Source organism: Petaurus breviceps, unplaced genomic scaffold (genome assembly GCF_028583685.1).
Source record: "Petaurus breviceps papuanus isolate PSGF00001 unplaced genomic scaffold, PetGlider_PUasm1.0 184, whole genome shotgun sequence".
In the NCBI taxonomy this organism is placed as follows: Eukaryota; Metazoa; Chordata; class Mammalia; order Diprotodontia; family Petauridae; genus Petaurus; species Petaurus breviceps.
This window is the reverse complement of record NW_027185793.1, coordinates 12,584,625-12,611,389: the sequence shown is the minus strand read 5'-3', so window position 1 is coordinate 12,611,389 and position 26,765 is coordinate 12,584,625. Positions and strand designations below refer to the sequence as shown.

At 35.2% G+C, this 26,765-nt stretch overlaps 1 protein-coding gene across 1 annotated transcript in view; it reads right to left on the bottom strand.

Moving 5' to 3' along the window:
* Nucleotides 1-26,765, bottom strand: part of MAN2A1 (mannosidase alpha class 2A member 1) — a 236,724-nt gene that overhangs the window by 80,091 nt on the left and 129,868 nt on the right. The window contains exons 11-12 of the mRNA XM_069088155.1: nt 17,950-18,064; nt 16,090-16,157 (exon numbers count right to left, since the gene is read on the bottom strand). Coding sequence (XP_068944256.1) covers nt 16,090-16,157; nt 17,950-18,064 — 183 coding nt within the window. The remainder of the gene's footprint in view (nt 1-16,089; nt 16,158-17,949; nt 18,065-26,765) is intronic.

The window sequence follows — 26,765 nt, the reverse complement described above, 5'->3', positions numbered from 1 at the left end:
TTAACATTTTTATCTGAATCAAATTCAGGAATCATTCCTTAGCCTTTTCTGAAAGAACCCAAAAAACATCCTACTTATAGGTGATTGAATAAAATTCTTCCAATCAAAATTAAATTTTCTTTTCACAGAAGAACTTTTTGAATATGAAAATTATTAACATGCACACAGTCCTTTCCACCTATGAAATTATTCTTAGTCCTAGGAATAATTCTCCACTAGATGAGCCAAATAAGTCACCTACATCAACCAATTAGCAAGATACACAGAAAAAAAGAATCACTTGCAATGCTAGCACACATCACACGGGATAAGTTATAAGGAACGACACAAACATCCACCTTCAACACGTTCATTTTATGCACCTACACAAATATGAACTATAGGTAAAGTTTCCTATTATCACAAATAGCAAACTTTCTTCCCTAAAAGACAAAGCTACACTGCATGTAAGGTTAAAATAATTAATTCCAAAGGCTCTATTTAAAATTTTTCTTTTACCACAAAGTTGTGAAGTGTTGTGAAGTCCAAGATGGGCATGAAGCCCTCCCTGACTTTTTCAGGATCAGGAAGTACCTTCACTAAAATCCTTTTCCTTGTTCGTCTTGTAGGGCAGTGTTTATTAATCTGCATTTAGAAGGAAAAAAAATCTGGTTCAGAAGAATGGAAAGGTGAATATGCCACATCACTTCAGTCTATGCTCTGAACTGTTTGGAAGAACTTTCTTTATTTGAAGCAACGTCAAAAGACAAACTAGATAGAGGTTAAAAAGAGGAAAGTGGGGTAAAGTTGAAGAATAAGTTTTCAGGGAACTATAAAAACTTTTTTAAAAAGGAATTCTCTCCAAAATCATCAATAATTTCAAATTTCTTTCTTCCTTTGATACTTTTTTGCTTTTTGAGATATTGGGTGTCTCTATCTCACCCAGGCTCTTATAGTAGCAGCCAATCATGGGCACTGATCTCATTACTAATAGTCATTTCTGGCCCAAGCTGATTTGCCCTTCCTTATGTAGCCTGATGCCCAAACCCCTCCCCCAATCTGATTCCAGGGACTCACCATACTGCTGGTGTGAGATTTAATATGGACAACTAATTGACTTTAGCCCTACTGCAGTTCAGAACTCCTAAGTTCAAATGATCCAACTATTGTCACCCAGACAGCAAAGACTGTGTGTGGGGCATGAGTCACAACATATAGCAAACTGCAAATTCAAAACGAGGAAAAAAAAAACATATATTACAATATATTCGATTTACTCTGACTCTTCCAATGAATTTACAATTCTTAATTAATGGGGGAAAAAATCCAGAACGCTCATATTAAGGGCTTCCTTTATGACAACCTGCTTTTCTTCTAATTTTTATATTAGGTTTGTTTATATAAAAATTTTACATAATCAAAGTTTTATATTCTATCTTATAAGATCCATTAGATCCTGAGGGCAGAGAATATTTTTGTCTTTCTTTGAATCCCAGGCCCAGCACTCTATCCACCGCCCTCTCCAACACCATCCCCCAGTCTCAGCATTCATGTGCATAGACAAGCTATTCATTCAGACAGCATTTATTAAAGGTTTCCTCCATGATGAGTAATATGTTAAAGGCCTAGGAAACAAAGAAAAAAAAAACCCTCAAAGATCTAATATTACAAAAGATAGAATGGAAAACTCTGATTATGAAAAAGCTTTAAAGTTTCTACTCAAATAATTCTCTAAGGTAAACATTATAAGAAAAAATGTTAACGGTCACAAAGGAAGCCTTTAAAAATAAACTTTAGCTGACAGAGCGAGGCCCTGTGTAGCTTATTTACTCATGAAAACTTTGTCTATAAACAGATCTGAAAGGGAGTACAGTTTTTGTTCTTATAATGTGGTCATGATATGATCTTTTATCTTTAGGTTATTACACCCAATTTCAAATAGACTACTGCACAGTTTCCCCGGAAGGTTCTGTCAAGATACAAAGTAATAATTGGTGATATTAAGGTACCCAAAGAAGGGAGATAGGTGGCACAGTGGATAGAGCACTGACACTGGAGTCAGGAGGACCTGAGTTCAAATCCTGACTCAGACACTTACTAGCTGTGTGACCCTGGGCAAGGCACTTAAGCCCAACTGCCTCAAAAAATTAAAATTAAGGTACCCCGAAGGGTAAGAAGTAGTATACTTTATTATCAAGTATGAGAAAGAAATTGATACCCTTGAAAATTATAACATTATCTACTTTCAGATATCTTGCCTTCCAACTCTATTACCATGATTTATCATCTTTGGTAATTTACAGAGTAAAAGTTAAAACCTCTGAATTGCTTTAGTTTGCATTTCTCTTGTTATTAGTGATATGGAACATTATTATGTTATCAATATTTTTCATTGTGTCTATGTTGTATACATTTACACAGGATGTTTGTGAATAGATTTATGCAAATGTAAAATCTATATGTTGTTTAACATATCTTGGATGTAAAATCATTTTTTCAGAAATTTGATAGAAAAAAAGTATTTCATATTTAAACACTTCCTTTCTAATCCTATATGCATTAATTTTGTTTCTGCAGAACTTTTCTCTATCGTTTAATCTAAGTTATTCATTTTATTTTTTCTAATTGTATCTATTCCTTGGTTAAGAATGAATCACAGGGGTGGCTAGGTGGCCCAGTGAATAGAGCACGCCAGCCCTGGAGTCAGGAGGACCCAAATTCAAATATGGCCTCAGACACTTGAGACACTTACTAGCCGTGTGACTTTGGGCAAGCCGCTTAACCCCAACTGCCCTCCAAAAAGCAAAAAAAAAATAAAAAAGAATGCTAGGCTGCGTTCTAGTTATCCTAGCAGTTATGTTTTTCAATTAGGGAATGCTTTCCTAAGTAATTTATGTATTCTAGTCTGGATTATTGAGTTGCATTATTCCTGATTCTATGATCTAATCTATCCTATTGATATACTTTGTATTATTTAAGTAAGACCAAATAGTTTTGATAATAGCTCCTTTGAGAACAGTTGAATAAAAGTTGTGGTATGTAAATGTGATAGAATATTATTGTGCCACAAAAAATGGGGAAACAGATTATTTCAAGGATAAGGGAGACATATCAATGAAAAATGAAATAAGCAGAACCAGGAGAACAATTTATGCAACAAAAAAACCTGCAAAGACAAATATGAAAACTCTACAAGCCATGATAAATACAGTGACCATTCATCACCCCAGAGGACAGATGATAAAACATGCAATCTGTGACAAGTAATATATTTAGGATAAAGAATGAGGTATATAAATATATATATATATATGTATTTCTGTATAGAGCAACTGAAGGAATTGATTTTGCTCAATATGCATATTTGTTCCAAAGAACTTATTTTTATCTTCTTTTGTTTTCCAATGAAGTGAGAGTGGGAGGTAGAAAAATAAACTGATACTGATTTTTTAAAAAAAGCTGAGTAACTGCTAGAGATATGGAATATTGCAAGTACTTTCAGATGGGGTAATTATATTATTAGTTTTATTTAACAGTTTTATTCCATTACAATAGATTTCACATAATGGGGATGATCTGTGTTTATGTTAAAAAAAAAACAATAAAATCTGTTTAAAATATACTTTGAGCACTAGAAATGTTTTTCCATTTTATCCCTTCCCTTCATATTTTAGATGTTTTGTTCTGCAAATAAATTTTATTTATCCACTTCTCTTTTTTTTTTTTTAAAGCAATCGGGGTTAAGTAACTTGCTCAAGGTTACACGGCCAGTTATTTCTGGGTGTGGTGCTGAGTATCTGAGCCCAGATTTGATCCAGGTCATCCTGACACTGGAGCCGGTGCTCTTACTCGCTGAGCCACCTGGCCGCCCCTAAGCAACTGGGGTTAAGTAACTTGCTCAAGGTTACATGGCCAGGTGTTTCTGGGTGGGTGCTAAGAGTCTGAGCCTGGGATTCGATCTCCAGGTCATCCTGACACTGGAGCAGGTGCTCTTACTTGCTGTGCTACCTGGCCGCCCCTATCCACTTCTCTTAAATAAAGCTTTGATTCGGTTGAATTGCTATAGCATTAAAACTATAAACTAACTTTGGTAGTATTTTTGCTTGTATTATATTGGTGTAACCCAGCTATGAGCACAGAATATTTTTTCAAGCTATTAAGGTTGCTTTCAGCATACAGGGATAATTTTCTTTCCTCTTTACATATTTTTATGCCTTTATTTTCTTTCTCAGGATAGAAAAGTGGCACAGGGGATGCAGCACTGCATTCAGGAAAACCTGAGCTCAAATATGACCTTAAACTAGCTTGGAAATCTAGACTAGTCACTCAAAAAGTGCCTGGTACAATTTCCTCTGTAAAACTGGGATATCACCTACGTTCCAAAGTTGCTGTGAAAAATCAAGCAACTTAATATTTGTATTGTGCTTTGCACAGGGCATGGCACATATTATTTAAAGAATGTTTGTTCTCTTCACTTTCCTTTTCCAAAATAATTTCAAATAATAAGGAATAATGGGCATCCTTCCTTTGCAGCTGCATATACTGAGGGATTATTTAGTACATCCCCACTGAATGCAACGCTTGTTTGAAGTTTTAGATACAGTATTATATTTTTTAAAAGGTCTATAAATGCAAGCACTCTGGAAGGTTTTCAGTATATGTGAGTACTCTGTTTTGTCAAAGACTTTCTCCGTGCTCTGTGCTGATTAAGATAATCATGTGGTTTAATGCAGTTTGGTCTTTAATAATAATGATAAAACAGGTTAATTGCTTAGTGAATATTGAAAAATTCTTGTATCCTTTTCTGAAAAGGGTTTATTTAGGATCTTTACTTAGGCTTCTGTTAGTTTTAGTATTTCATATTTTGGGGGCTATTCTAATTTTTTTTCTTTGCATCCTCAGTTTTCTTAGTTATAACTATGCATAGTATGCTCTGACAATTTTTTTAAAAAATGTTTTGTCCTGTCATGATGGTTAAACTGATTTTCTACCCTTCTCTTTTTTAATTAGGTTGGCTAAAGTTTATCAATTTTGCTAGTATTTTCAAAAGAACTAGCTTTAATTTCGTCACTTCTTTAGATTTTTTGGTTTCCAGTTTACAACTATCATCTCTAATTTTAATATATCTTATGTTTATTTCAGATTTATTTGATGGCTTTTGAATTTTTAAAAATTCATAATCAGTTTACTAATCTTCTTTTCTACTTTGTTATGTTTTTAGGGATATATATTCCCTGAGGACTGACTTAGCTGACTTCCAGAAATTGTAGTTTTATAATTTTCTCTCTAATATTAATTATTATGATTCAAATACATACATTTTCAAATAAATATTTATTGCTATTATACTTGTTATCACACACACTTATTATTTAAGTCTCCATTTGGGTCTATTGCTTTGGTTTTTGGTGCCTGCATTGTTATTTTTGCTGTTATAGTGTGTAAAGAGTATATTTCATAGTGTGAAGTTTCATGTCATGCTAACAAATATGTATATTCTTTAGCATTCTCATATACAAAATTCTTTGAGTCATTTAACTCTAAGTTTTTTCAGGAATATGTTCAATTCTACATTCTTTCGCCTTTTGTTTATTTATTGGTCTACTAGATTTGGACTGAACTGAGAGATATTAAAGTCCACTATTATGACATTACTATATTATTTGTGCCTTTTTACATTTATTTGCAATATCTGTGTCCTAATACGTTTTCAATTTGAGGGGAAATTTCATGGGGTACTAAGAAATATGAAATTTCATGTTGAAGACACCATAAATTTTTTAGTATTACCTTCTTCAGTAATTTCTCCTGTTTGAGATTTATCCATTAGATTTATCCCAAACAGATAGAAAGATAGTGAAATGTGTCACAATTCTGCTACTACATATTACTGTAGCTCATTTAAGGTTTCATGAATTTGGATGCTAAAAAAATCTGTTGGTCAATCAGTCAGTAATCAAAAACTAAGAGCCTTTTACATTTACTATGTGCCAGGCATTGTGTTAAGTGCTAGAGATACAAAGATAGGCAGATGACAGACCCCATTCCTAGGAAGCTGACAATCTAAAAGGGGGAGAAAATATGCAAACAAATATGTACAGACAACCTATATATGGTATATAAGCAACAATAGGAATACACTAGAATTAATAGGAAATGGAAAAAGCTTTTGGTATAAGATATGATTTTAGCATGGACTTTAGCCCCAGGGCGGGCCTGACCAGCCACAGCCAGAAGGACTTCAGATCAGCAGCAGCTGTGGCCATTCTCAGATTTATCAACACATAGATGTGAAGGACAAAGTGAGAGGTCCATGCAGTCTGGATTTTGGGACCCATTAAGTAGGAGTGCGTGGCTTTTGTCCCCAGGGTGAGAAGCTGCTGAGACGCGGGCACAGCCAGCCAGTGCCAAGTGGCAGCTTCAGCTCCTGGCCTGCAGAGTGTAGGGGGACCAAGCACCAGTCTGAGGGGTAATCGCTCTTGCTTTAACCTGCTTGGATCTGGATTGCAGTCTAGACTGGAGGTCCTGGGGTGTGGGTCCAGGTTGCCAGAGCGTGTGGAGGCCTCAAAGAGGGCACCCATCTAATACCTCCAGCAGCTGAGAAAACCCCAGTGTTTGGGACTAAAGCTCCCCTGTCTGGTGGAAGACTCCTACTGTGGCAAAAAGCCCAGGGGTCAAGTGACTGAGGGGCGACATGACCAGGCAAAGGAAACAAAGTAGACAGAAGATTCCAACATCAGACACCTATTTTGGGGACAAAAAGGAGCAAAGCATGGAACAGGAGGAAGACAGTGAAGTCAGAATTCCTGCACCAAAAGCTTCAAAGGAAAATACGAGCTGGTTACAAGCCACAGAGGACCTTCAGAAGCAGATAAGAGAAGTGGAGGAAAAATTGGGGAGAAAAATGAGAACGATGCAAGAAAATTACAAAATGAGAGTCAACAGCCTAAGTGAAGAAAATACCACCTTAAAAAATAAGACTAACTCAAATGGCAAAAGAGGCTCAAAAAGGCAATGAGGAGAAGAATGCCTTAAAAAAGCCGAATTTGCCAGATGGAAAAAATCTCAAAGGCTCAATGAGGAGAATCATTGCTTCAGAATTAGATTGGAGCAAATGGAAGCTAATGACTTTGTGAGAAATCAAGATACTGTTAAACAGATCCAAACAAATGAAAGAATAGAAGGCAATGTGAAATATCTCATGGGAAAAACCACTGATCTGGAAAATAGATCCAGGAGAGAGAATTTAAAAATTATTGGACTGCCTGAGAGCCATGACCAAAGTAAGAGCCTGGAAAGCATCCTCCAGGAAGTTCTCAAAGAAAACTGCCCTGATGTTTTAGAACGAGAGGGCAAAATAGAGGTTGAAAGAATCCACCGATCACGTCCTGAAAAAGATCCCAAAAAGAAAACTCCTAGGAATATTATAGCCAGGTTCCAGAATTCCCAGATTAAGGAGAGAATATTACAAGCAGCCAGGAAGAAACAATTTGAATATTGTGGAAACACAATCAGGATAACCCAGGATCTGGCAGCTTCTACACTGAGGGATCGAAGGACTTGGAATATGATATTCTGGACGTCAAAGGAGCTGGGATTAAAACCAAGAGTCATCAACCCAGCAAAATTGAGTATCATGTTTCAGGGGAAAATATGGTCATTCAATGGAATAGAGGACTTTCAAGCATTCTTGTGTAGCAGCAAGCGCCCCAAGCGTCCTCAGGGTGGCTGCCCATACAGGTTCTTGGATCTGCTTTGTTAAAGGAAAGCAACTCAAAATGGGTTAACAAGCTTACTTTAATCAGTCAGACATATATCGTTTACCTTGTTCAGGGGAAAAAGGTCAGCACCCCGAACTTCAAAGTATACAGGCAGAATTATCAAGACAGAAACAGATCAAGTAGACAAATTTCCAAACTGCCCAACCATTACATCCATACCCAGTCAACATCTGGGTTTCAACATCTGGGTTTTTCAAAGCCGGGGGGGCTCTGGACAATGGCTTCCCAGAATCCAGATCAAATCACAGAACACTTCTCAAAGTGAGCCCCCAAAACAAAGCTACACATCAGGGCTTATATAGCCTTCTCCTGGCTCAGAGAATGTAACAACCTTCTGGACCCACTGGCCAATCAAGAAGTATCTACTGAAAAACAAGCCTCCCACCCCAGGCTCCAGGTGCACTTTAGCCTAGGGGCAGGGAAGATCTTTAAATTTGCATTTCCATTACATTTTGTTGAAAAAACCAGAGTTGAATAGAAAATTTGACATTCAGATACAAGAAGCAAGAGAAGCATGAGAGGGTAAACAGGGAAAAGAAATCATAAGAAACTTATCAAAGTTGAACTATTAACATTCCCACATGGAAAAACAATTATTGTAACTTATGAAACTTTTCTCAATAGTTCAAGGGAATAGAAATAGATATATGTCTATATATGAGGGTATATGGGCATATGAATATATATGTGAATATGTGCATATATGTTTATAGGTATACATAGATAAAGGGCACAGGACCAATTTAACAGGAAGGGATGATACTTAAAAGGTGAAATTAAGAGGTGAGAGAGGAATATAATGAGAGGAGATGGGGAGAGACAGAATGGGGTAAACTATCTCATATAGAAGAGGCAAGGGAAAATGATTACAATGGAGGGGAAGAATACGAAGGCAAAAGGGAATGGGTCAACCTTATTCCCACTGAACTTGGCTTGAGGAGGGAATGAAATACACGCTAAATAGGGTTTCTCACCATCCAGGAGAGTAGGGGGGGGAAGGGGATGAGAGGGGGGGATGATGGAAGGGAGGGCAGGCTGGGGGGGAAGGGAAGTCAGAATCACCCACTTTTGAAAAGGGATAGGATCAAAGTAGAGAATAGTACAAGTGGGAGGTGGGATAGGAGGGAGGATATAGTCAGTCTTTTACAATATATCTACTATGTTATTGTTCTGCATTAGCCACACATGTACAACCTATACTGAACTGCTTATCTTCCCAGTAAGGGTGGGTGACAAGGGAGGAAGGGAATGAATCTGGAATTCAAAGTTTTAAAAACAAATATTCAAATATATATATATATATATATACACACACTATTATTAATACTATCTTACATGTAATTGCGAAATAAGATATACAGGCACTGGGGCATAGAGATCCACTGAAAAAGTCGAAAGGGGTATGGGAGAAAATATGGGAGAGAGCAGATTGGAGCAGATTGGTTATCCTGTGGGACTGCTACTTTGGGGCGGTGGATAGGGGAAAAACAGGGAGAAAATTTGTAACTCAAAATCTGGCGGAAATGAATGATGTAAATCAGAAGTTAATAAAGCATTTGAAAAGTGAAAAAAAATGTGGTAAATCACTATTGGTTAGAGAAATGAAAATTAAAAGTTCTGAGGTACAACCTCATGCCTATTAAATTGGTTAACATTACAGAAAAATAACATGACATAAAATGAAAATGAAAAATGTTGAAGGGGATGTGGAGAAACAGGGCACTAATATAGGAACTTTGATACAAGCAGTTGAGAAAGCAATTTAGAACTATGCCCAAAGGGCTATAAAAAACTGTATATACCTTTGTATCAGCAAGAGATCAAAGGGAAAGGAAAAGGGCTTGAAGCCAGTTCTAGCTTTACATAAATTCCCATTACATTCAACTCTCCAGCAGCCTCCACTTCTGCAGTGTTGCTGGCATACCTCTCTGGGTCACTTTTTTTGTTTTTTTGAAGCAATTGGGGTTAAGTAACTTGCCCAATGTTACAAGGCCGTTTGTGTGTGTTCAGTATCTGAGGCTGGAACCGATACGGGGTCCGGTGCTCTTACTCACTGAGCCACCTGTGGGTCGCTTTTTGGGTATCCATTGCTTAACACAGTGCCAGTCACAGAACAGGCGTTCAATAAATATTTAATGATTCACTGAAAGGCTGTAGAAGTTGTTTTGTGACTGATTTCATTAGACTACATCATACATTCTTCTTTTCACTCTCTCTCCCCTTCCATTTGGTATTTAGTACTACACACACACACACATACCCCTTGTAGATGGGGTACAGTGACACTTAGTCCATGCCGTTTCAAATCTATTGCTCCACCATTAGTTCTTTAAGTTTCACTTTTGCCCTTGTTTCCTTGTATCCTTTTAGGAAGAAAATCTAAATGGTCCCTCTCCTGTTACTTTATCTTTCTAAATTATTTTGTTCTTTTTTTCTGGGATATTTCATTGCCTAGGTCTTCCATGACTGTTGTATTTGTTAACCTTTCTTATATTTCTCTCGTCTGGTATGCTAGTAAAGCAAAAGAACTGGTTCAGGTTCGGTTTTCTTTTTTATAGCACATCTATCTTTTTTCATTAATGATTAGTCTCCATTTTCTGGGCACATCACCTTTGGTTTCATCCTTTCCAAATGTTTGGCTCCACCCTAAAGTTTATGGTGGGTGCAGAATAGTTTCATGTTAATTCCAATTTTCTTTCCTTTACATTTGAAAGTCTTTCTCATGGTCTCTTAAAAAAAATGTGTTTCCTATCAATAAAATTGTAGATGTCAGCACTATGTGTCCTGGACTTTGCAGGGCTTTTTGTTTTTCCCTCTTCATTTCTACAGTGATGTGAGGATTCTTTTGATTGACACTTTTGTTTTCTGTGTTCAGAAGTTCTGGGCAGTTTTCTTTTCTTTCACGATGACATTCAGGTTTTGGGATGTTTCAAGTTCTTCTGGGAGCCCTATAGGTTTTAAACTGTCTTTATGCATCCTGTCTACACAATCAGTATGTGTTGTTTGTATTGAGATGGTCTCTTTTAACCTTTTTTTTTTTGCCTTTCTTCTTCTAGTTGTTTTGCTTTTCTTGGTGAGATTTGCCACAATCTGAAGTTTTGTTTTGTCTCTTTTGCCACAATATGTGAACTGAAGTTTTTCTATTCCAAAAACTGTTTCTGTTGTACAGACTGTACACTGCCCTATAAGAAATAATGAGGTGATAGTTTAAAGAAACCTGGGAAGATTTTGTATGAATTGATACATGTGAAGTAAGGATAACAATATGTATAAATGTAATGTAAAGACCAACAATTTTTAACGATGTGGGAATTATGATCAGCATAATGACCAACAACAAATCCAAAGGACTAATGAAACATGCCACCAATAACCTCTTGATATAGAGGTGAAAAACCCAGAGTACAAAATACCATTTTTCCTCCCTTTGGACATGTACGATGCAGAATTTTTTTTTTAACCATACATGTTTGTAGCAGGGTTTTGTTCTGGTTTTTTTGTCCTCAATGGGGGATATGGAGGGGTGGAGAGAAGGCAAAATCTTGCTAACTGAAAAATTTAAATTAAATACTTTTTTTTAAATTTTAAAATAAAAAATAGTTAGAAAGGAAGTTTCAGCATTAGAAATGACATTATGTAAAAGTGGTGCTTCAAATGAGTCCTGAAGGAAATGAGAGATTCATACAGATACTGGTGAAGACATTTTGTATTACAGGCACAGGGGGGATAGCAAGTGCAAAGAGTACAAAGATGATGATGATGATGATGATATTAACAGTAACAATAATAGCTAGCATTTATATAGAGCTATCAGATTTGAAAAGAATTGTACATGTTTTGTCATTTGATGCTGTTTATGAGAAAAAAAGAATCAAATTTGGATGGATTGCATGGGAAGGAGTAGGACATATAATGATGCTGGAGATTTAAGTTGGGGCCAAGTTGTGAAGAGCATTAAAAGTCAAACATAAGAGTGTGTATTTTATTCTAGAGGCAATAGAAAGTCACTGAAGCCTACTGAGTAAGGGGATAAAATATTCAAATTTGTGTTTAAGGAAAATCCTTTCAGAAGCTTAGATGCTGACATGCAGTTTCCCTAATAGACCATAAGCTCCTTGAAGTTGGGGTCTATTTCTTTTTTTTTTTTTTCAGTATCCTTAGTAAGAAGCACAGTGCCTGACATATAAGGGGTATTTAATAAAGGATGGCTCATTTTTTGGCCTGTGCTTTAAGAATATCACTTCGGCAGTTCTACAGAGAAGAGATCAAAGAAGGGAGACAAGTAAAGCTGGAAGACTGCGTGAACAATTATTGCAATACATGTTATAAGGGGATAAGTATCTGAACTAAGGTGGCAGTTATGTCAATGGAAAGAAGAGGATATATGTAAGAGTTGTTATGGAGGTAGAAATAACAAAAATTAAAAATAAAGTCTTTATGAGGGGATAAGTAAGAGTGAAGACTTAGAGATAACAATAAAGTCGCAAAATTCACATGACTAGGAGTTTCCCTCGATAGAAATAGGGAAATTAAATAGTGGTATGCTTGCAGGGAAATATAAGTTACACTTTGGATATACTGCCACTTTGAGATGCCAATGGAAACTTCAGAAAGTGATCTTCTTGGTTAGAAAGTAAGAAGTCAAATAAACGAGCATTCTTTAAGTGCCTACTATGTGCCAGACATTGTGCTAAGCACAGGGATACAAAGGAAGCAAAAAACAGTCCCAGCTCTCAAGGACCTCACATAATGGGGAAGAAAACGTGCAAACAGTTATGTCTGAAAACAACCTGTATACAGGATAAACTGGGGATAACATCAGAGGGAAGACACTAAGATTATGGAAGACTAAAAAGGCCTTACAGCAGAAAGTTAAACTTGAAAGAAGGCAAGGAAGTCAGGAGGCAAAGATGAAGAGGGAAAGAGTGCCAGGCAAGTGAAAATACCTGCAACTGGGAGAAGGAATGTTTTGTGTGAGGAACAGAAAGGAGGCTGGGGTGATTTAAGACCGGTAAAGTAGAAGACTATATGAAAGTTTTATGAAGGGCTTTATTAAAGTCATACGAAAGACTTGATATTTAATCTTGGAGGTAACAGGGAGCCAATGGAGTCTAATGAATAAAGGGATGATTGGGCAAGCAAGATTTTGGAAAAACAATTTCACAGCTGAGTGAAAGACATAGTGGAGTAGGGAGAGAACTAAGGCAGGGAGACCAAATAGAAGGCTACTGAAAAAGTACAGGAAGAAGGTGATGAGGGCCTCCATACAATCTGGTAGCATCAGAAGACAGAAGGGATGTTTTGGAATAAGAGAACTTGGAAACCGATGGGATATGGAAGGTGAGAGAGTAAGGTATCAAAGATGACACTTAGGTTGTGAAGTTGAGTGACCAGGAGGAGGATGATATCTTCAAGAGTAATAAGGAAATTAGGAAGTAAAAGTTGGGGGACGGGAGGGACAGAGAGTAAAACTGAACTCAGTTTTAGACATATTCAATTCAAGATGTCTTTGAGGCATATAGCTAGGGATGTCCAACAGATAGCTGGAACGTTGAGATTGTAGGTGAGGAGACAAATTACGTATGAAATTTCAGAGTTCATGGAAACAGAAGTTGGTAATCATTTATGGGTAATGGCAAGATGAAGGGTATGACTCTCTGAAGGCAGCTGAGGTCAGATGATAGAAGTAGGTCATGGGAAATGACTTAAGTTAGTGAACTGGGAGGTTAAGGTATTTGAGGGAGTATCAACAGGTATGGCTGCAGTCTCCTAGTCTTCCTAGTCAGGAATGAGGGAAGAAATAAAAACTGTGAACCAGGTACTGAAGACCCCGAAGAAGGAAGAAGAGTGTCTTGTAGGTTTGTAGATAGCTGCTATCTTGACTGGGTGATAAATACAGATAGGATAAACCTCCCAGTTTAAAGAAAGTTACTGAAAAAGAAGTTACTGAGTGATGGTAGGACAGGGAAAGATAGCAATGAGGAGAAAGCAATGGATAGAGAGCAACCAATGCTAAGCAGTGCTGCAAACAGCCCTAGAGAGCAAGGAAAACACCACAGCTGCAAATATAGTTCTACAAGGTGACTGCATAGAAATGATAAATTAACTATGAGAAATGAAGAAATTATTGAGAAGGTACAAAGGGAAAGAAGAAAGAAAAGATATCTGTAGGTTTCTAGACAAACATGGCCAATGTCTGGATATAACAGGCCACAGAAAGTATTGCCACTAGCAAAGTTAAGTTCACCATCATCTATAATGTAAAATTCATTGCTTTTACTAATAATTTATAAATCAAATGTTAAAAGCACAGTACAGTTAAGATAAAGATGATCTCCTCTCCATACACTCTTCAAGAAAAAGGAAAACAAAGAAAGATACATTAAATCCATGACAGTACAAATGATAATCAGCAATCTTTTTTTAAAAAACACATACTTCATGCTGCAACAAATCAGACATTTCTCCACCCTTTGCTTACTTTTGGAAAGATGATACAATAATATAATCCAGTATTTAAATTGGGAAAATGACCAATTTAGATAATTAGATACATCCCTTATAAGAACCCTACTTTAAAACAAATATGAGCTTTATGTATCTGAAGTCCTATTGCTTAAAAAACAAATATTGAGAGGGATGGAAAAAGTCTGTGAAACTGATAATATGGTAAGCAGAAAAAATTAGAAATAGCTGACAATCTCACATCAGAAATGTTCACAATTCATTCCAAAGGAAAAAAAAAAAAGGTGAAATAGAAAGTGGCTAAAACTACAGATATATCTGTTAATCTTAAAGTCAAGATAACTATTTGAACATTAAATGCCTTAATACAACACACAAACGTCATATTTTGTTAACAGAATCTTTAATTTCCATTCTGATCATATATAAGTATTTCTCAATATCAAAGCCCAAAAGGATGAGAAAGCTTTCCTCACTCATAACCAACCTCTCTGCTACCTGCCCACTTTTATGCCAAAAGTGAGGTTAGGCTATTTGCAGATGCTGTAGGTAAGGGTCTGGAAAGAAGCTCACATTCATGTAACATACCACTGCTGCAACAAAAAACTGCTAAAAGACAAGTATCAGGAAAAAGGATAACACCTAGAAGTCTATTAGCAATAAATGTTTAAAAGAATAGGCAATGGGAGTAAAGGGTTTTTACAGAAAGAATAAAGACTATCAGAACATTATCCAAAAATAGCCATTTAAAACTACTTAAGCTCTCACATTTAAATAATATACAATTAGGCTGGGTCCCATATTCTTCCTCCTTCATCTTCACAAACACTGACCTTTCTCACTGGAAGCTCCTTAGAATTGGCACCCTGAGGGACGGCAACACTACTGACACCAGAATATCTGCCAGCAAAAACAAAGTCATTTTGTCCATACATTCTAAGCCTCTAGTGTGCCTCAAAATTTATTTTAGTCCACTTAATAAAGTTTAGTCTGTCACTCAAATAAACAGTTTTAAAATTTAATTCAATTGAAATCAATAGCGCTCAGAATGCAATTGCTAATTGCATTATTTTTCAGCTTAACCTAAAATTTGCATACTGTAACTAAACTTCTATACTTACGGCATTAAAAATCATTGTATGAACAAAGTTTAAACTGATGCCATCAACTGATAATGAATTAGAGAAAGCTTAACCAGAATGAGGGAAAAAATCCTAAAGAAAAGATAAATAAAAATACAATATTCAGTTATTCATCATTTTTTCAAATAATTTTGTTAACTACCTTATATTTCTGCCAGACAGTATCTTCTCACTTTCCATCAATTACTCTATCTTACATCATTAACTTTAAGAAAAGGTGATAACATCACAAGTGCAAAGGGGAAAAAAAGTACACAATGAGCACTATACTCTAAAATTCACCTTCAGGCAAGCTCAGTTTTTAAAGTATTTATTTCATAAGTTCTGTTTGTTGAAAAAAAAAAACTACTTTGCAAACTGATTAAAAACAAATAATAACAGAAAAGATATTAAACAGGTTATTCAAAAGGTATGACATGACAATGGTCAATACTACAATTAAAATTAAGATTTGTTTTCTTCAAATAAGGAAATGCCACCATTATCCAGCAATTATCTACTGAATATAATACTGCTTCTACAGCTTTCAAATTCAGTTGTTATGAATATTTAGCTTAAAAAAGAAGCAAAATGACAATTCCTAATTTTTTAATGGAAAGTTCTATCATGTGGAAATGAAAAATTGGCTCCAAACTTACTTAAAGTGAAGAAATAATATTATGTGGAACAAATGAGACACATTGAAAATGAATAGTAACAGGGTATGTAGACATTTTAGTTACCTTGGCTGCGTACTCAGCTTTATAACAGTTTTTCGTGGCAGACTATCTTGCGATTGTTGCTCACTCTCCTATGAGGATAAACAAGACACCTGATATTACTTTCAAAAGTCACACTTCAGAAATGGCTGTTGTAACTGTGGTGATGAATTTCTAACTGTAAACAGATACAATATAAACATTCATATCAAGTCTTAAAGTTCACATCTAAGTATGATGTAAGACCAAAACAGATGCAATTCAAAACAGAAAACAAATGGAGCTAGCAGTTTTTAACAAAGAGTATCAAGCGACAAATTAACTATTTTTTTTTATCATTCAAAGAAGGATAATTATAGACTAAGAGTGGATAGAGAACTGGCCATCTTTGAACCCAAGATGCCTCTAACTGGCAGCACGCAGCAGGACAACTCATAATATAAAACACACACAATATGTTGACTTGCTTTGCTAGGAAAAAATTCTTTTCAGGGAGTTTCTTATAGTAGTAAAATCATGGGTCCTGCCCTCATGGTAGTTAACACTTTTAGTGATACTCAGGCACCCACTACCTCAGTGTGTCAATGCACCTTCAAAGAGACATGAGTCGAGGAGGATGATGATGACAGGTAACATTTGTATATAGCCTGTATGTGTGTTGAGTGCTTTACAAGGATGATTTAATCCTCACAAAAACCCTAGGAAGTAGGAGCTATTATTATCGTCCCCATTTTGCAGAAGAGGAAACCGAGGCAAGCAGAGCTAAAGTGACTTGCCCAGGGGTCACAATGCTATTAGGTGTCTGAGGTCAAATTTAAACCAAGATCTTCCTGACCCATGCGCAGTACATTATCCACCTAGCTGCCTCAGATATGTAAAAATCAGAAAGTAAAATTTTTTAAGAAGTCCAAGTTCCCGACACAAATATAAATAATAACAAATTCAAATGTACCTAGGAAATTCAAATACCTACCATTTGCTAACAGACACTAATAAAAATTCAAAAGCTGTAATTAAAATAGTTATTAGTGCCAACAAAGAGTAAACAATTTTATTTGATAAATTTGCTCATTTTTCTTTCTTGTAGTAGACATTAGCTCCATTTAATGATTAATTCATAACTCAAGAGAGCTACGAACTTACAAGGGTCAGAAAGATGTGTCTGAATAGAGAAAACTAATTAAGATCGTTCAGAACAAAGTTACAGTGACAACACATTCTGGAGGAAAATAGGAGTTGACAATGTAAGTGTCAACCCATCTCTGATCTAAGAAAAATAGTAGTCATTTCAAATGTAATAGCTGCCTATCAAAATAAAAAAAAATCTGAAAACTAACAATACTAAAACTAGCTAGAATTTACATAGTACCTACAATGTATCAGACACCTATGTTCTATGACCCACCCAATACTTTCTAACAGGTTCATCATTTCTGTTTATTATATATTATTTAAATTAGAGGTATAAAATTTCCATCTGAATTATTACAAATGGTTTCAGGAACATAAATTTAGATTTGTTGTTCAGTTGTGACTGTTCATGACCCCCACATGGAGATTTTGTTGCAAAGATACTAGAGTGGTTTGCCATTTCTTTTTCCAGCAGATTAAGGCAAAAATAGGCTAAGTGATTTACCCAGGGTCACACATATTTGAAATCAGGTCTTCTTGACTCCAAGCCCAGTGTTCTACCTACTGAGGCACCTAGCTGCTTCTAAGGGTAGGTTTATCTATCTGCAAATGGACAACTCATGAGTCATAGTATATGCCATTCTAGAGGGTAACAGATAATGAGATAATTACATTTCAGTGTTCCTCTTTCACACCAAACAAGAACATAGGTATATATTTCAAAGAAGAATGAAAATACCAAGTCAAACTAACCATCTGTAGGAAGGGGATAGATGGGTTAAAGCTGTAGGCATCTTTGTCCTTCAGAATGAGAATATGAGCAGAATCTCTGATTATCATCCTCAAGTTCATTATGGAATGGAAAAGTCTGTGAAAAGAAAATTTACTCTTTTGAGAACTATAGCTCAAATGCCAAGAAAATCATATGTTTATTGTTATAATGAGTAAACCTCAAATTTATTATTTATATATGTGTGTATATACACACATACACACATATATTATATATGTGAGTGTATATACATATACACACACACACACACAGAGACACACAATGTCTGTGTGTATAATCAAAGAAGAAAAAAAACCTTAGATCTCAAGAAATACTTTTCCAGAACTTTATTTTTAGGAGAATAAGGAGTACAAAGAAAAAAAAAACAACTTAAATTATCTTAGTTTAAAGAAATAACTTCTAATAAAATTCTTCTATAAGTGTTACACTCTACAATGAAAAATAAAGTTGAGGATGGCTATCCCTATTTACCATAAGAACCCTCTATCAGTAAATTATAAAATTTACTAACAGAAGGAGAATGTTAAAATTTAGCAACATTTCCAGCAAAGACTGAGGCAAAAAAAGAAGAGGGATGGATGGATTTCTGACTATCCTTCACAAGACTACAAGTCATCTGATGACAAGTCATTTTTGTTATATGTTCATAATCATTTGCCTGGAGAGTTAACATTTCTAATAATACTATATTCATAAGGCCTACCTTGAAATAAATTTGATGAATTAAAATACTACCACATGTATTTAAACCTTTAAAGAATCAAATGAATAGAATAGTATAGACATCTTGATGATGTTTATACCAGAAAACTCCTAACCACCAAAATGAATTCTTTCTTCTTGCAAATCAATGTTTTTTCCCCCAATGGTGGAAAATGCTACGTTCTTTTTAAAGTTTTTTGCTCTATTTATAAAAATCATTTTTGCAAAAATTAGATTTCATGTAAAGGAATTGGGCGACCAAAAATATTCACAGGATAATGCAAATTTTCTTTATAGGGAAAGATAACTCATAATCCAGCTAAAGTTTTCACTCTACACATCTGAGTATTTGCTCCAATAAGAAAAAATACTCCCATTTCACAGACAGAAATGTGTATAGCTCAGTTAGGAAGAAAAAAAATTGAACCCAAAACTTGGAAACTAGAAGCATTATTGAGATTTCATATTCCATACGTTACCATGCAGAGATAAAAGGAGCATGATGATGTTTTCTCATCGGCTAGCTGAGAAGTTTAAGAAAAGAGGATGTTCTTCACCAGCTATGATCTCACAATCGTTATTAGAATGCATAAAAAAAAAAAACCAATCCAATACAGACGTGGTGGAGCCAAGATGGTGAAGTAAATGTAGGGCCTCAGCCTGGGTTCTTCCAAATTATCTTCTGAACAACGTTAAAATGCTTCAAAATTAATTCTGAAGTGGCAGAACCAACAAAAAGATAGGCTGAAACAGCCCAAGATGACTTAGAATGTCAGCAGAAAAGATCTTCTCACTGGCGTAGAAGTGAAACACAGCCCAGTACTGGCCAGCCACACTAGCACCACGTCTTGAGAATGATTCAGCAGTGGCAGCTTCCAGAGCATTCAGCCCACAGACAGTAAGCGGTTCAGACAAAGGGTCATAAGGAGTTTAGATGGGACCTTTTGTTGGCATTGGGAACAAGATTCTTACATTGCCCATATGTGGTTCTGGGTTGCAGTCCCACGGTGAGGTGGAGAACAAGAAGGAGCAGGCACAGTGGACATGGCTCCAGGGCAGACAAGGTAAGGTTGCTCACAGACCAAAGCATAAGCCAAGAAAGCTATGACCACAACTCTCCTTAGGTCACACCACTTTAGAAGAACTGAAAGCTTATAGACTTCCAGAATTAGGTCTATAAACAGCAACACACACAGAAAAACAACAAACCCTGAAGCTTGGGGCAGTACACCCTTCACCCAGGAGCAGAGTCCAACTTTAACATAAAGTTAAAAGTCAAAAAATTTACCCAAAAATGAACAAATGAAAAAAAAATAACCTGACATAAAAGGTTACTATGGTGATAGGGAAGAATAAAAAAAAGCATGAGTCAAAAGAGCAACATGCAAAGCATCAAATAAAAATGTAAACTGGTCTCAAGTTGAAAAAAGAATTCCTAGAAAACCTTAAAAAGGAGTTTCAAAATCAAATAAAAGAGGTAGAGAAAAACTGGGAAAAGAAATCTTGATTTCTATGATGCAAGAAAATCATGAAAAAAGAGTCAACAGCTTGGTAAAGAAGATACCCCCTCCCCCAAAAAAAACCAAACCTGAAGAAAATAACACGTTAAAAAACAGAATATACCAAATGGTGTAAGAGACACAAAAACCCACTGAAAAGAAGAGTTCCTTAAAAAGCAGAATTGGTGATAGGAAAAAAGATGTAAGAAAATTTATTGAAGAGAAAAATGCCTTAAAAAGTGAAATTGGCCAAATAGGAAAAAAGGTACAAAAGTTTGCTGAAAAAAATAATTCCTTAATAATTAGAATTCGAGACCTCAAGAAACAATTTTTAAAAAATCAAATGAAAAAAATAGAAGAAAATATGAAATATCTCTTTGGAAAAACAACTGATCTGGAAAATAGATACAGGAGAGAGAATTTAAGAATTACCGGACTACCTGAAAACCATGATCAAAAAAAAAAGACTAGACCTCTTCTTTCAAGAAATGATTAAGTAAAATCATTCTTACTTATATCCTAGAACAGGAGGTAAAATAGACATTAAAAGAATCCACTGTTCACTTCCTGAAATAGATTCCAAAATGAAAACTCCCAGGAATAATATATCCAAATTCCAAAGTTTCCAGGTGAAGGAGAAAATATTACAAACATCTAGAAAGAAACAATTCAAATATCATGGAGCCTCAGTCAGGATAAAACAAGATTTGGCAGTTACCATATTAAAGCATCAGAGGACTTATAATGTAATATTCTGGAGGACAAAGGAGATAAAATTACAACCAAGAATCACCTACCCAAAAAAGTTAAAGTAAAATTTTTTTACTTCAAGTAAAAAAAAATAAATGGACACTTAATTAAATATAGGACTCTGAACCACTCCTGATGAAAAGACCAGAGCTGAACAGAAAATGTGACTTTCAAATAATAGACTCAAAAGAAATATAAAAAGGTAAACAGAAAATCATAAGGGATTAAATAAAGTTAAATTATTTGCATTCCTACATGAGAAGATAATACTTTTAACTCCTAAAAACTTTATCAGGGCACAGTTGACTATGATGGAATGATATTCAAAAAAATAAAATTATAAAGGATGAGGAAGCGGGATGCATTGGGAGAAGGGAGAAGTATAAAAGAGTAAATTACATATAAAAGAAGCAAAAAAGAGTTTTTACAGTGGGAGCAAAAATGGTAGGGAAGGCACAGAGGCTGGCACTGCTTGAACCTTACTTTTCAAAACTGGTTCAAAGAGGGAAAAACATACACACTCAGCTGGGTAGAGAAATCTATCTTACCCCAAAGGGAAATAGGAGAGGAGACAAGACCTCACAGGAAGGAGGGTTGAGGGAGGTAGTGATCAGAAATAAAACATTTTTGAGGAGGGATGCGGGATGGAAGGGGTTTAGAGGGAGGGAGTGAGGGAGGAAGGGAGGGAGAGAGAGAGAGAAAGTAAGATGAAGGGAATTACACAGTAATCATAACTTTGAATGGGATAAAGTCACTCAGAAAAGAAAAGTGGGTAGGGTAAAGAGTACATGACATGATTTAGATATAATACAGTAAATACATGAGGAGAGCATGGAATGGTTTACCTGTCAGATAAGGGAAGAATTTGTGACCAAACAAGAAATAGAGATCATTACAGGAAGTAAAATGGATAATTCTAATTACATTAAAAAGGCTTTGCACAAACAAAACCAATACAACCAAGATTAGAAATAGGAAACTGGTTGAAAAAATTTACAAGCAAGCTTCTCCAATAAAAGCCTCATTTCTCAACTATATAAAACAATGAGACAAATTTATAAGAAAATAAGTAATTTCCAATTTGAAAACATCTGGTGAAAAGGAATAACTTTTAAATCAGTTTGCAATGGCTGGTTACTCTGATTTATTTTTAGTTTGCTCCCTTCTTTAGGAAAAGTTAGCCCTAACAGCTAAGCCAAACTAATATATTCTCTTAAGTCTAAGTTAACGATAGATTTAGTGAATATATAGATTGCTAAGACTTTGTCATTTAGTAACAAGTAAATTAGAGTAAGGCATATATCTTTGTAGGAATAAAATAATCATAGGATTAAGTTAATATTTTTTTTCTGGCAGCTGGAGAAAAGGGAGTTGACTTACTAAATTCTTATTTCCAGTTTCAGTGGACAAGTTTTTCTTTTTTTTTAATTAAAGGTTAAGTTCCTTTACCAGGTCTAAAGGCCCCTTTAAAACTAATGCTTTTAGGGGAGGATAGGTAGCACAGTAAATAGAGCAGCAGCCCTGGAGTCAGGAGGACCTGAGTTCAAATTCAGCTTTAGACACTTAACACACACAAAAAAAACTAACTGTGTGACCTTAGGCAAGTCACTTAACTCCAATTGCACTCAAAAAAATAAAAACTAATGCTTTTAAGTGCAAAATGTGTAGCTCTAGGGCAAAGATTTCTAAGGAAATCTCACTTTGACAGGTTGATATGCAAGTACCCTAATCCAATAGTGTTTCAGCTTTAATAGTTTTCCTAACCCTGGAAACTTCCGGTTATGCCTCTCCCCCTCCCCCCGCCGACACACCCACACTCCAAATGTTGTAAACAGTATGAATTTGGGTGAAGAAAGCCCAGGAGAAGTTAACTAGTCAGATGATCTGCCCTGATAAAATGCATTAGGTTCAAAACAAGTTTCCTACTATTGCTATAGTTTTGTATTCTGCTCTTCTGTTATAAAAATAAGCTTTACAATTCATTCTTTGGTCTCTGACCTCTGAGGAGTCAGATTCCCTGGTCTGATTGGCAACAGCTTACCTTGTTAATTAAATCATGACACTGGCAAGTTTTGTGCCTCATTCTTTCTATTTCAGATAATTTTACAATAGTCAAAGGATATGAACAGGCAGTTTTCAGAAGAAATCACAGTCTTATCTAGTCATATGGGGAAAATGTCCTAAATCACAATTAGAGAAATGAAATTTAGAACAACTCAGAGGCACTTCATACTAATTAAACTGGCTAATATGACAAAGGGAAAACAACAAATGTTGGAGACCGTGGGAAAACTGAGACACTGATGCACTGCTGGTGGAGTTGTGCCTGATCCAACTATCCTAGAGAGCAATTTGGAACTATGTCCAAAGGGCTATTAAACTGTTCTTACCCTTTGATCCAGCAATACCAAAGAGTTTGTAGTATTAGATATGGTTTGTAGTATTTAGACACTGTATCCCAAAGAGATTAAAAAAGAAAAGATCAAAGGGAAAAGGACCTATATGTATAAAAATATTTATAGCAGTTCTTTTCCTGGTAACAAAGAATCAGAAATTGAAGGATATCCATCAACTGAAGAATGGTTGAACAAGTTGTGGTATATGACTGTGATGAAATACTATTGGGCTATAAGAAATGGTGAGCAGGATACATTCAGAAAAACCTGGGAAAACTTCTATGACTGATGCAAATTGAAGTGAGCAAACTTAGAACAGCAGTAACACAAATATTTGATAAACAACTGTGAATTACTTGGCTGTTCTCTGAAAAACAATAATGCAACGTAATTCCAAAGGACTCATGATGAACCTCCAGAAAAAGAGCTAATGGGAGTCTGATGTAGATTGAAGGATATTTTTTTACTTTATTTTTATTTTTTTAACTTGAGTTTTCTTTCACAATATGACTATTACAAAATATGTTTTGCATGACTGCACAAGTGTAAAATATATCAAACAGCTTGCCTTCTCAAAGATGGGAAAGGGTCAAGAAGCGAATTTGGAACTTAAAATTTTTTTTAATGTAAAAAATGTCTTTACATGTGATTGGAAAAACTCAGTAAAACAATTTTCTGGTAATGTAATTGGGGTGGCATTGAATGTAAACAAGTTGTGATATGTGATCATGATGGAATACTACTATGCTATAAGAAATGATTAGCTTAATGATTTTAGAAAAACACAAACTAATGAAAAGCAAAACGAACAGAGCCAAGAGAACACATATACAGTAGATACAGTGCTACATATATAGTAACAGCAATATTATTTTAAGAAATCTGAGTGACTAAGTCATTTTGACTACTATAAATACCCATATGAACTATAAGGGACCTATGAAGGAACATGCTATCTGCATCCAAAAAAAGAACTGATAAAAGAAGTATTTATAGTATGGTTACACACATACACACATATTTGTATATAATGATAGCCATCTCTAGTGTAAGGGTAGGGAAGAGAGGTAGAAGAGGAAGGGAGAAAAAGAAAGTGGCATGATAATTGTATTGTATATTTAAAAGGAAGAGCAAGTAGTATGTAATACATTTTCAGTTTTATGTGCAACTCTCTTTTTCCCATTTTTTTCTATTCTGCTATATTATGGAAATGCTTGTTTTATTCAAGTTCAAAATATAAAATTTTTAAAAATAGGCTTTTATATTTGAACTTTAAAAAATCCCAAAAAATGCGTTAAATACAGATACCCTTTATTCTTATTGTAAATGTGCAATTTTCTTGTCCAGTGAATCCACAAAAACTTTCAAGTATGTTTATTTTAAAAGGAGCATCAAAATCACTGTTGTTCAACAGGATTTAGTCTTTATATTCGATACAAACTATTAATACTGCAACGAGATCAAATTTGTACAAAAGCTTCATGATTACAAAGCACATTACCTAAAATCGGTTTATTCTGGTGAAAATGAAATCAGGTGGGCAATGTAAATAGTATTATCCCCACTTTACTGATGAAGAAACTTGGGCTTGAAGAGTATAATATTGTACATGGAATACAGGCCATAGGACAGAGGACTTGTCTCGTGTCCTGGGGCTGCCACTATGTTCCTGAACAAGTCATTTCTCTAGATTTCAGTTTCTTCACCTGTAAAAGGAGGGGGCTGATCTGAATGACTTTTTAGGACTAACATTCTATAACTCTACAAATTAGTCTTTAGATGCTGTTTGATGATTTCCCCGCTTTATTTCATGTAGCTTCTCTAAAATATCTTTTCTCCAAGTTGAAGGGATTTCCAAAATAAAACTCATTAGGTCTGCTCCTGTGCTTTTCTACTTCTCAATTCCACAAGAACCTCTTGGTTTATCCTTCATGCTTCCAACTCTGCTCCACTCTGGTCTTTTCTTAACACTGTATTTTCACAAAAATTATGTAATTCTCCTGCTCAGAAACCTAGAAGGGTTCTATATAAGCTGTACTGTAAAAGCATTTGCTTTAAGATTGCTTCATATTGACTTAGAAAACCACAAATTAATGTTAGTTGTTTTATTTGTTAAACATTCGCCAATTTCATTTTAAGCTGGTTCTGACCACACTGGAATTTTGCCCACCACTAGAACCAGCCAGCTTCTTTGAGACTTCACAACAAATGACGAGTGCTACCTTTTCGATTGGAAAAAAGACGGTCCATCTCAGAGCACTGGATTGCTAAGATGGAAAAACAACATATTTAAATTACTAAGAGTGCATGGAAAAATTTCTAACTTTGTGCAATCCCTTGACTGGTATACTCTAAGCTACTTAACACTGCATTATTTCAACAAATTTAAAACAACCAGGATGTTATAGTTGGAATGGATTTTAAGAGAAACCACTCTAGTTCTACACAAAATAGGTAAGGAAACTGAGATGCAGAAAAAATAAACTTATTTGAATAAAGTCAGACACAGCTAGTTAATGGAAGAAACATTACTAAAACTCCCACATTAACCTCCTTTCTTTCAACTTTTTACAAGTATTTATAGTTCCATTTTCTTGCTCCTAACTTTGTATATTCTTCCATTCCACTTTGAAAGTTATGCCTGAAAGGAGCCATGATATTACATTTACTTTTTAAATAATTTCAAAGAAGGAAAAAAATTTTCTAATGGTCCATAAGTGGATAAGTAAAAAAGGGAAAAAATAACATTGCTAAAATATGCTTATTTAGACTAGTATTTAAATGTGTTGATTTGACAGTTTCTGGCAGTTTCAACAATATTGAAATAGGTAACTCCTTTTAACACTTTCTTCAATGTATAATGAATAACTGCTAACTAGAGATATTTTCAAAACTCCTTTTAATACAATTTTTGCTAATGACCTGGTAATTGTTTTCATGACTTTTTAATTAAGTGTTTTTTTGAAAATATCTCCTCAACATATTAAGACAGAAAGAGATACTAATTTAAATCTGGGTTTTGGGGAAGCAGTAACATAATACAATAGAAAGACCACTGGTCTGGGAAACAAAAGATCATTTCAAGTCCTGGTTCCACTATGGATTTGGAAAATCCTGAACTCTCTAAGTCTAAGTTTCCTCATTTGTAAAATGGTAATAATAACGCTTATAAACTATTTATCTCAAAAACATTTTAGTGAGTAAGGAGTGAAAGGATCTGGTTTTGAATTCTGACTCTGCTACTTGCACCTGTGTAACTCTTAATTAGTGTCATGGTAATGTATTTTTGCTCAATGGGAAGATCTTTACCATCTTTTAGGCTACTGTGACCTTACTGAGTCACATGGAATCCCGAGTCACATGAGTCTGTGGTAGAAGGAACTTGCCAAGGGTAAAGCAGAAAGGGTGAAACAGAGACCAGACGAAGTT